This window comes from Chiloscyllium punctatum, chromosome X (genome assembly GCF_047496795.1).
Source record: "Chiloscyllium punctatum isolate Juve2018m chromosome X, sChiPun1.3, whole genome shotgun sequence".
In the NCBI taxonomy this organism is placed as follows: Eukaryota; Metazoa; Chordata; class Chondrichthyes; order Orectolobiformes; family Hemiscylliidae; genus Chiloscyllium; species Chiloscyllium punctatum.
Genome location: NC_092791.1, coordinates 8,956,614 through 8,968,615, shown reverse-complemented (window position 1 = coordinate 8,968,615; position 12,002 = coordinate 8,956,614). Strand labels below are relative to the sequence as shown.

Below are 12,002 nucleotides of genomic sequence, written 5' to 3'. Positions count from 1 at the left end.
AAAATTCCTGCCTAACTTCCTACATTCTCTCCTCAGAATCTCACCCTTTTCTCTTCCTATGTCGTTAGTTCCAATGCGTACAATGATCTTCTGCTGGTCTGTCTCCCCTTTGAGAATATTCTGCACCCTCTCCAAGATATCCTTGATCCTGGCACCAGGGAGGCAACACATCATTCTGATTTCTCGCTGCCAGCTGCAGAAACATCTGTCTTTGCCCCTGACTAGAGAGTCCCCTATTATCATTGATTGCTTGGAACCTGGCATACCCCTCATTACATTAGAGCCAGTTTCAGTATCAGAAACTTGGCTGTCAGATCTATTTTTCCTAATGAATGGCTTATGCCCGAAATGTTGATTCTCCTGCTCCTTGGATGCTGCCTGAGCTGCTGTGCTTTTCCAGCACCACACTCTCAACACTGATTTCCAGCATCGGCAGTCCTCACTTTCTCCCTGTCACTGCGATGTTCTCTTGAGAGTCCATTTTCCAAAACAGCATACTTGTTTGAGATGGCAAGAGCCACAGGAGAAGCCTGCATGACCTGCCTCCCTCTCCTGAAGGTAACCCATCGACCTGACTGTTAGCGAGTTTTGAGAAGATTGTAGAGAAGAGTTTTGAGAAACACCTAACTGTATCTGCAGTTTAGCTTCCTTCCTTCAACTTTCACAGCACATCACACCCCAGCTCCTGTAAATTCCTCATTGCCTCTAACCGTGTCACTCCATCAATCTATGTGATACAATCGGATTCACAACCAAACACACTTCCTGCAGACATAATCATTGGTAACATGGAAACCATCCCTAATCTCCTACATCATTCTACTAAAGGCCATCTTTGCACCTTAACAATCAACAGACCGAGAAAATAGCACAGTCTTACTGGTATAAAAAACACTGCTCCAAGCTAACTTAGTATCTATGTTTTCTATTTTTAAAGTTTAATCAAGACGCAGATCTCAATCAACACATATAAATCAAAAAAGAACCCACTCTACTCACAATAGTAGATTTACAAAAAAAATTAAGGTTGCACTTAAATAGTTACTTGTTGCTCCCCTACTGTGAGCTTTCTCACACAGGTTTATCCTAGGTCAACTGTGAACTTTGCCGTTTATTTAGTTTTCATTAGGCGAATGCCAATAGACATAGAACATAGAACAGTACAGCACAGAACAGGCCCTTCAGCCCACGATGTTGTGCCGACCATTGATCCTCATGTATGCACCCTCAAATTTCTGTGACCATATGCATGTCCAGTAGTCTCTTAAATGTCCCCAATGATCTTGCTTCCACAACTGCTGCTGGCAACGCATTCCATGCTCTCACAACTCTCTGTGTAAAGAACCCATCTCTGACATCCCCTCTATACTTTCCTCCAACCAGCTTAAAACTATGACCCCTCGTGTTAGCCATTTCTGCCCTGGGAAATACTCTCTGTCTATCGACTCTATCTGTGCCTCTCATTATCTTGTATACCTCAATTAGGTCCCCTCTCCTCCTCCTCCTTTTCTCCAATGAAAGAAGTTCGAGCTCAGTCAACCTCTTTTCATAAGATAAGCCCTCCACTCCAGGCAGCATCCTGGTAAACCTCCTCTGAACCCTCTCCAAAGCATCTTTCCTATAATAGGGCGACCAGAACTGGACACAGTATTCCAAGTGCGGTCTAACCAAAGTTTTATAGAGCTGCAACAAGATCTCACGACTCTTAAACTCAATCTCCCTGTTAATGAAAGCCAATACACCATTGCTTTCTTAACTACCCTGTCCACTTGGGTGGCCATGTTAAGGGATCTATGTACCTGCACACCCAAGATCCCTCTGTTCCTCCACACTGCCAAGAATCCTATCCTTAATCCTGTACTCAGCTTTCAAATTCGACCTTCCAAAATGCATCACCTCGCATTTATCCAGGTTGAACTCCATCTGCCACGTCTCAGCCCATCTCTGCATCCTGTCAATGTCCCGCTGCAGCCTACAACAGCCCTCTATACTGTCAACGACACCTCCAACCTTTGTGTCGTCTGCAAACTTGCTGACCCATCCTTCAATCCCCTCATCCAAGTCATTAATAAAAATTACAAACAGGAGAGGTCCAAGGACAGCACCCTGTGGAACACCACTCACCACAGACTTCCACGCAGAATATTTTCCTTCTACTACCACTCACTGTCTTCTGTTGGCCAGCTAATTCTGTATCCAGACAGCTATGTTCCCCTGTATCCCATTCCTCCTGACCTTCTGAATGAGCTTACCATGGGGAATCTTATCAAGGCTAGTCGGGTCCTAACGGACATAGCTGCACAACTGAGTGTGCAGCGGGTGGTGAGGGAACCAACAAGAGAGTGTAAAACATACTTGATCTCATTGTTATGCATTGACCAGCTGCAGATACATCTGGCCATGACAGTATCGATAATAGCGACAATCACATAGTCGTTTTGTAGACAAAGTCTCGCCTTAGAGTTGAGAAAACCCTCCATTGTGTTGAGTGGCACTATCACTGTGTTAAATGGGACAGACTTCGAACAGATGTAGGAACTCAAAACTGGGCATCTATGAGGCACTGTGGGCCAACAACAGCCGAATTGTACTCCAGCACCATCTGAAATCTCATGGCAAGGCATATCCCCGACTAAACCATTACCATCAATCCAGGGGATCAACCCTGGGTCAATGGAGAGTGCAGGAGGGCATGCCAGAAGCATCACCAGGCATAGCTAAAAATCAGTTGCCAACTTGGTGAAGCTACAAAAAAGAACCATCAGATCAGAGCTCTGCAGTTCTGTCACACTCAGTTGTGAATGGCGATGGAAAACTAAACAACTCACTGGAGGAAGCATCATAGATATCTCCACGCTTACTGATGGAAGGGCTTCACACATACATGCAAAAGTTAAGACAACAGCATTCGCACTCTTGATTTAATTCCTGGCTATAATCATTCCTATGTCCCTGTACCACACAACCTTTCATATCTTGAAAACTTATTTTGTTTCAGACTCCCAACGATGTGCATATTCATTGCATCTCCTGGCTGTTACTAAAGGTGCCTAAACACCACATTCTGGAATTCCCCACCATAGCTCTCTCAGATCTGCTTTCCTCTTTTAAGGCATTCCTGAAACCTCCTTCTTGGGCAATGCTTTTGGTCACCTGACATAATACATGTCGCCTTATGTCAAAAGTTCTCAGTAATTTTTTTTGTGAAATTATTTACATGAAATAAAAAATAAATGACATGTCCAGGGATACTTTAAATCAAACAGCAGAACAATTAGTTGTGCAGATTCACTGCTGGGTCAGATAGCAGTGCAGGTTTGTTTCTCCACTAGATTCACTGCCCATGTGGGCATTACCTTTGTCTGTCATCCTCCTTTTTAAAGTGCTGTCATTTCGATCTTTTTAATCCCTCAAAGTTCCAAAACAATACAACAGCTTATAAAAGAGGAATTGCTGCTCCTAGGATTCTAGGAAATCACCCCCAACACTGAAAATACCTCAAAAAAAAAGGAACAGCTCTTACAGTCACAATTCTTTCCCATCCTCCACCTTGAGTGTACAAAAAGTATCTATTGCTCTCCAAAAATGCTAACTTATTCCAGCTTAACGTAATGTTTAGAGATAGGTAAATTAAAACCGAATAACTGGAAAAGCTAGAGAGGTTGACAGCACCTGTGGAGAGAGAAATAAAATGAATGCATCGAGTCAAGTATGACTCTTCTTCAGTCCTGCTGAATTTTTCCAGTGTATTTGGTTTTAAATTTCAGATTTCCTGTATTCGCATTATTTTGATTTTATTTGCGATGGTTGTTAATGAACCACAAGAGACAGAGATAGAGCAGGGACAGGAATGGTTGCTGCAGGTTCCAGGATTTAGATGTTTCAGTAAGAACAGAGAAGATGGTAAAAGAGGGGGAGGTGCGGCATTGTTGGTCAAGGACAGCATTGCAGTTGCAGAAAGGATGTAAGGGGACTTGTCAACTAAGTTAGTATGGGCTGAGGTTAGAAACAAGAAAGGAGAGGTTACCCTGTTGGGAGTTTTCTATAAGCCTCCAAATAGTTCCAGAGATGTAGAGGAAACGACAGCAAAGATGATTCTCGATAGGAGTGAGAGAGACAGGGTAGTTGTCATGGAGGAATTCAACCCTTCCAAATATTGACTGGGAACTCTATCGTACAAGTACTATAGATGGGTCAGTTTTTGTCCAGTGTGCGCAGGAGGGCTTCCTGACACAGTACGAAGACAGGCCGGGGAGGGGGGGGGAGTCACGTTAGATTTGGTACTGGGTAATGAGCCCAGCCAGGTGTTAGACTTGGAAGTAGGTGAGCACTTTGGTGATAGCAATCACAATTCTGTTATGTTTACTTTAGTGATAGAAAGGGATAGGTGGATATCACTGAGTAAGATTTAGGAAGCATAGGATGGAGAAGGAAACTGCAGGGGATGGGCACATTAGAAATGTGGAGCTTATTCAAGGAAAAGCTACTGCGTGTCCTAGATAAGTATGTACCTGTCAGGCAGGGAGGAAGCTGTAGACCACGGGAGCTGTAGTATACAAAGGAAGTAGAATCTCTGGTCAAGAGGAAGAATAAGGCTTATGTTAGGATGGGATGTGAAGGCTCAGTTAGGACGCTTGAGGATTACAAGGTATCCAGGAAAGACCTAAAGAGAGAGCTCCGAAGAGCCAGGAGAAGACATGAGAAGTTGTTGGTGGATAGGATCAGGGTAAACCCGAAGGCTTTCTGTAGGTATTTAAGGAATAAAAGAATAAAATGACGAGAGTAAGATTAGGGCCAATCAAGGATAGTAGTGGGAAGTTGTGTGTGGAGTCAGAGGAGATAGGGGAAGTACTAAATGAATATTTTTCGACCGTATTTACTCTAGAAAACGACAATGTTGTCAAGGAGATTACTGAGATACAGGCTACTAGACTAGGTGGGATTGAGGTTCACAAGGAAGAGGTATTAGAAATCCTACAGAGTGTGAAAATAGATAAGACCCCAGGGCCGGATGGGATTTATCCTAGGATCCTCTGGGAAGCCAGGGAGGAGATTGCCGAGCCTTTGGCATTGATCTTTAAATCATCATTGTCTACAGGAATAGTGCCAGAAGACTGAAGGATAGCAAATGTGGTCCCCTTGTTCAAGAAGGGGAGTAGAGACAATCCTGGTAATTATAGACCAGTGAGCCTTACTTCAGTTGTTGGAAAAGGTTATAAAAGAGATAGGATTTATAATCATCTAGAAAAGAATAATTTGATTAGGGATAGCCAGCAAGGTTTTGTGAAGGGTAGGTCGTGCCTCACAAACCTTATGGAGTTCTTTGAGAAGGTGACCAAACAGGTAGATTAGAGTAAACCGGTTTTTTAGATTAGATTACATACAGTGTGGAAACAGGTCCTTCGGCCCAACAAGTCCACACAGACCCATTCTCCTACATTTACCCCTTCACCTAACACTACGGGCAATTTAGCATGGCCAATTCACCTAACCTGCACATTTTTTCGACTGTGGGAGGAAACCAGAGCACCCGGAGGAAACCCATACAGACACGGGAAGAATGTGCAAACTCCACACAGAGAGTCGCCTGAGGCGGGAATTGAACCCAGGTCTCAGGCGCTGTGAGGCAGCAGTGCTAACCACTGTGCCGCCGTGCCACCCACAAATGTTGATGTGGTGTATATGGATTTCAGCAAGGTGCTCAATAAGGTTCCCGCAGTTTGGATCAGTAATTGGCTTGCTGAAAGAAGACAGAGGGTGGTGGTTGATGGGAAATGTTCATCCTGGAGTCCAGTTACTAGTGGTGTACCGCAAAGGTCAGTGTTGGGTCCACTGCTGTTCGTCATTTTTACAAACGACCAGGACCAGGATGAGGATGTAGAAGGGTGGGTTAGTAAATTTGCAGGCGACACTAAGGTCGGTGGAGTTGTGGATAGTGACAAAGGATGTTGTAGGTTACAGAGAGATATAGATAAGTTGCAGAGCTGGGCTGAGAGGTGGCAAATGGAGTTTAATGCGGACAAGTGTGAGGTGATTCACTTTGGTCAGAGTAACCAGAATGCAAAGTACAGGGCTAATGGTAAGATTCTTGGTAGTGTAGATGAGCAGAGAGATCTCTGTGTCCAGGTACACAGATGCCACCCAGGCTTGTTAAGGCGGCATCTAGTGTTTTAGCTTTTATTAATAGAGGGATCGAGTTCCGGAGCCATGAGGTCATGCTACAGCTGTACAAAAAACTCTGGTGCTGCCGCACTTGGGGTTGTGTGTACAGTTCTGGTCACCACATTACAAGAAGGATGTGGAAGCTTTGGAAAGGGTGCAGAGGAGATTTACTAGGATGTTTCCTGGTATGGAGGGAAGATCTTACGAGGAAAGGCTGAGGGACTTGAGGCTGTTTTCGTTAGAGAGAAGAAGGTTGAGAGGTGACTTAATAGAGACATTTAAGATAATCAGAAGGTTTAATAGGGAGAGCCTTTTTCCAAGTATGGTGACAGCGAGCACGAGGGGGTATAGCTTTAAATTGAGGGGTGATAGATATAGGACAGATGCCAGAGGTAGTTTCTTTATTCAGAGTGTAGTAAGGGTATGGAATGCTTTGCCTGCAACGGTAGTAGATTTGCCAACTTTAAGTGCATTTAAGTCGTCATTGGACAAACATATGGGCGTACATGGAATAGTGTAGGTTAGATGGGCTTCAGATTGGTATGACTGGTCGGTGCAACAGAGGGCTGAAGGGCCTGTACTGCGCTGTAATGTTCTATACAATTGACAAAATTTGGTGTAACACAACAAAGCCTTCATTCATCATATTGTACACCTGCCAATGTGGATGCTTAAGTGGGGACTCTGTGATCCAGAGGCTACACTTTGAGAAAGCCAGGTGATTACAAAAACAAACGTTCAATTTCCAAAGTCAGTGACTCATCTTAACATTTCACAATCTATTTATCACAGTCAAGCCAAAGACTGACTTTTTTAAATTTTTTGGACTCAGCTCTCATTATTGATGTGTGAGTGACATACTTTATTCTCTCTGATATTTTATTATGAAGAAAGGTTGAGTAGGTTAGGTTTATTTTCATTAGAAAAAAGGAGATTGAGGGGGGACCTGATTGAGGTTTATAAAATCATGAAGAGTATAGCCAGGGTGGATAGAGACAAGCTTTTTCCCAGGGTAAAGGGTTCAATAACGAGAGGTCATGCTTTCAAGATGAGAGGTAGAAAGTTTAAGGGGGATACACGCAGCAAGTACGTTACACAGAGGGTGGTGGGTGCCTGGAACGCGTTGCCAGCAGAGGTCGTAGAGGCAGACATGGTAGATTCATTTAAGATGCGTCTGGATAAATGTAGGTGGGGATTAGAGGAATACAGATGCTTAGGAATTGACCGACAGGTTTAGGCGGTACATTTGGATCGGCTCAGGCTTGGAGGGCCGAAGGGCCTGTGCCTGGGCTGTAAATTTTCTTTGTTCTCTTTGTTCTTAGAAACTCAATCTTTCCTGGCTTCAAGAAAGCCTAGTTAAATTGACTCCTTTTAAAACATAATTTTTGGGCTGGGAAAATGTGTCCATGAGAAGGGGTCCTTTCTACAGGGACATGTCAAGTGAGAAAAGGGGATCAAGTTCATTGCTCCTCAGTCAGGAGCATAACCATTTAGGGGTATCCCATATGCAATCATAAGTGGTAATAGAGGATATTGGAACAATATCCTGATATTCTGGGTTCAAAATCTAGGAAGTATATTTTTCCCACCTCTTTGCCATTTCTTGTGAAAAAGACAGTTGCCATTCCTCTGTCAAAGGATTCTGGGTGGACTCCACAGCCAATTCGATCACCCGTAAAACACTTCGGCCCAAATTGCCGGCCCACTTCATTTCCATTAAATAACCTGCAGAATTAAAAATAATCAGTTCATTAAAAAAAGGAACTCAGGAGTCTTTATCATCAGAAAACACAAGTCCACATCTTCAACATGAAATTAACATTGTCACACAAAAACAGGCTGAGCTGCAAATCATACAAGCTCGCTGCTCTCAAATTTTAAAAATGAACAAAAAAAAGTCTTCTCATTTTTTTTATGAAGGGGAAGTAAACAAAATTCATGCAAGTACAGAAATACTGTCAAGAAAAATACAGGGTTAAGCTTTTCTTCCAGCTTTTTCTTCAATTATTTCTGCTTGTATTTCAATCTACCTGCACTGTGCAATTTGCCAGATGACAGGGAAATGGCGAGGCTGTTCATGGCAATGTCACTGGATGAATAATCCAGAATCCCAGGCTAATGTTCTGGGGACATGGGTTGGAACTCTACTGTGACAGGTCGTAACGTTTCAATTCAATAAAATCTGAAATTAAATTTAATCATCGATTGTCAATAGTACTCATCTGGTTCACTAATATCCTTCTAGATAGAAAATCTGCTTTGCTTACCAGGTCTGGTCTCCATGTGCCTGACTCTTAAATGCCCTTGGAAATGGCCAAGCAAGCCACTCAGCTCAAGGAAATTAGGGCTGTAGTGAGAAGTGACTGAGGAGGATTCTGGGAGGGGTCAGCTCACTCACCACAACTGAGAAGAGCGGATGAATTTCCAATGAGACGATCCGATGCTTGGAGTATATAAAAACCGGCATTTTGACAGTTAGCCAGTGAGACAGAGTGACAACCTGCCACTTAGAGTGTGTTTTGGATGGCAGTCTCTCTCTCTCTATCAAAGGTACCTTTTTCACATGAAACATCTTTGCGCAAAAGACCGAAGATGACCCAGGGAGATCAACAGCCAGAGGAAGACAGTCACTAACGACGACAGCTGCTATCTGGTTTCGAAAATTAAGTTGACATAATTTTAATAGGGGCTTTTATTGGATTAGTATGTTGTTATAGAGTGGGAGGTAGATAACAGACCTTTAAGAGAAAGGAGGCTTAGAGTTGTCGTTTAATGGTCACTTTCAGAGTTAAAAGAACAAAATTGATATTTTTCTTTAAATAGTGGAGTTCTAGGTCACTCCTACTTTAACAGATTGAGGCAAGGTAAGGCAGGTGAGGTTAGAGCCTGGGCTAATATATGGAACTACGATGTTGCGGCCACTACAGAAACTAGTTTGGGAGAAGGGCAGGGCTGGCAGCTTCCAGGGTTTAGATGTTTCAGGTGTGAGAGTGGGTGATGTAAAGGGGTGGGGAGTTACATTATTGATTAAGGAGCATCTTAGAGGGCTCATCTAGTCAGGCCATATGAGTAAAGCTTAGGAATAAGAAAGGTACAATCACTATGTTGGGGTTAGACAACAAGCCTCACTATAGCCAGCAAGAGATAGAGGAACAGATATGTAGGCAGATCTTGGAAAGATGTAAAAATAATAGGGTTCTTGCAGTGGGTGATCTTTTTTTTTAAAAAATGGTCTCTTGTATTGACTGCGACTTAGATTTTTTTAGATTACTTACAGCGTGGAAACAGGCCCTTCGGCCCAACAAGTCCACACCGACCCGCCGAAGCGTAACCCACCCATACCCGTTTCCTTACATTTACCCCTTCACCTAACACTATGGGTAATTTAGCATGGCCAATTCACCTAACTGCACATTTTTGGACTGTGGGAGGAAACCGGAGCACCCGGAGGAAACCCACACAGACATGGGGGGAATGTGCAAACTCCACACAGTCAGTCGCCTGAGGCAGGAATTGAACCTGGGTCTCTGGCGCTGTGAGGTAACAGTGCCCACTGTGCCACCATGCCGTCCAGCACTGTGCCACCGTGCCGCCCATTTCCTTTGTGCTGGGCCTTAGATGGAGCAGAATGTGTTGGGTGCATCCCCAGGAGGGTTTACTAAAAGAATATGTAAATAGCCCAATGAGTAAAAGGACTGTACTAGACCTTGTATTGGGAAATGAGCCTGGCCAGGTAGTTGAACTTTCAGTGGGGGAGCATTTTAGAACCAGTGATCATAATTCCGTAAGCTTTAAGATAGTTATGGATAAGGTGAAATGGATAAGCTATCCTCAGGTGAAATTGAGGGAAGGCTAATTAAAGCAGTAGTAGGCACGAACTGGAGAAATGAGATTATGGGCAGCTGTTTGAGGGCAAATCCACATTTCTTTCTTTAAAATGTCAGCTGATCAGAGGTCAGGACCAGCATGCTCCTGTGAGGATGAAAGATAAGAATGGCATGATTGAGCAACCCTGGATGACAAGAGATATTGAAAGCTTAGACAAAAAGGAAAAGGAAGCAGATGTAGGGTTTTGGAAAGTGAAATCAGACAAGGTTCTTGAAGAATATAAAGTAAGCAGAAAAGAACTTTAATAAGGAATTAGGATGGGTAAAAGGGGCCATGAAATGCCCTTGGCAAGTAGGATTCAGGAGAATTGCAAGGCATTTTATACGTATACCTGTACTAGGAGCAAGAGGTTAGGTAAAAGTCGGTACACTCAAGAAGGGGGGAGTTTATGCATGGAGCTCGAGGAAATAGCGAGATCCTTAATGAGAACTTTTCATCGTTATACGCCAAAGATATGGATGATGGTAAGATCAGGGAGGTTTATGTTGATATTCGAAGGCATGTCAATATTAAGAAAGAGTTGATGCTGTGTGTCTAGAAAAACATCAAGTTTGATAAGTCCTCATGGCCTACTGGGAGCTATCCCAGGATATTGTGGGAGGCAGGAGAGGAGATTGCTGGGGCCTTGATGGAGATCTTTGTATTGTCATTTGCTACAGACAAGGTCCCAGAAGACTAGAGAATAGCCAATGTCATTTCTTTGTTTTAGAAAGGCAATAGGGATAATTTAGGGAATTATGGACCAGTGAGCCTTACGTCAGCGGTATGGAAATTATTGGAGAAGATTCTTAGGGATGGAATTTACTCACATTTGCAAAAGAATGAACTTTTTAGGTATAGTCAGCAGAAGTTCAGGAGAAGTTGATGTTATCTACATGGATTTAACTGAAGCATTTAACAAGGTGCCTCAAGGCACATTGGACCAGAAATGTAATCCATAGTGAGTAGGTAACTTTTCTACAAAATTGGTCAGGGAAGACAGAGGGTAGTTGTGGAGGTATGATTTTCTGAATGGAGGTATTCCGCAAAGGATCATGATAGGATCTCAGTTTGTAATATATTTTCATCCAAGTCATTTATACATATAAGCGGTTTGATTTGTAAGTTTGCAGGCAATACAAAAACTGATGGAGTTGTGGATAGTGAGGAAGGTTATCAAAGGTTCCAACATGATATAGATCAGTTGGAACATTTGGCAGAGAAATGGCAGATGGGGTTTAATCCGGACATGTGAGGGGTGATGCCTTTTGGAAGATCAAGTGCAAGAGGAAATGGCAGGACTCTTAGGAGCACTGATGTACAGATGGATCTTGGGGTCCAAGTCCATAGCTACCTGAAAGTGGCAACGCAAGTGGATAAGGTGCTAAAGAAGGCATACAGCATGCTCGACGTCACTGGTCAGGGCATTGAGAATAAAAGTTGGCAAGTCATTTTGCAGTTGTGTAAAACTTTAGTTCAGCCACTTTTGTGTTGTGTGCAGTTCCGATTTCCACATTACAGAAAGGCTTTGGAGAGAGTACACAAGAAGTTTACCAGGAGTGTTTTAGCTATTATGAGGGGCTAGGTTGTTTTCGTCAGAGGCCGAGGAGCGATCTGATAGAAGTACATAAGACTATGAGTTGCATGGAAAGACGGATAGTCTTTCTGATTATAGTCTTTTTGAATATACTCTCTGAATGTTTTTCTCAGGATGGAAATGTCAAATACTGAGGAGCCTAAGTTTAAGGTGAGAGGGGAAAAGTTTAAAGGAGACGTGTGAGGCAAATATTTAACGCAAAGCGTTACCTGGAACATGCTGCCAGGGGAGATGACAGAAGCAGACGCAATAGTAAAGTTTAAGAGGCATTTAGACAGACATACAGAACAGGCAGGCAATAGAGGGATACAGACCATGTGCAAGCAGATGGGATTAGTTTAGTTTAGAGTGGTCAGTGCAGACATAGTGGACAGAG

General features: G+C 43.2%; 1 protein-coding gene across 4 annotated transcripts in view; it reads right to left on the bottom strand.

Annotated features, from left to right (window-relative positions):
• The window catches only part of spryd3 (SPRY domain containing 3), a 371,797-nt gene that overhangs the window by 319,080 nt on the left and 40,715 nt on the right, over positions 1–12,002 (bottom strand). For all 4 annotated transcript variants that reach the window (XM_072567352.1, XM_072567351.1, XM_072567354.1 and 1 more), the window contains exon 5: positions 7,752–7,887. In XM_072567352.1, the coding sequence (XP_072423453.1) occupies positions 7,752–7,887 (136 nt within the window). The remainder of the gene's footprint in view (positions 1–7,751; positions 7,888–12,002) is intronic.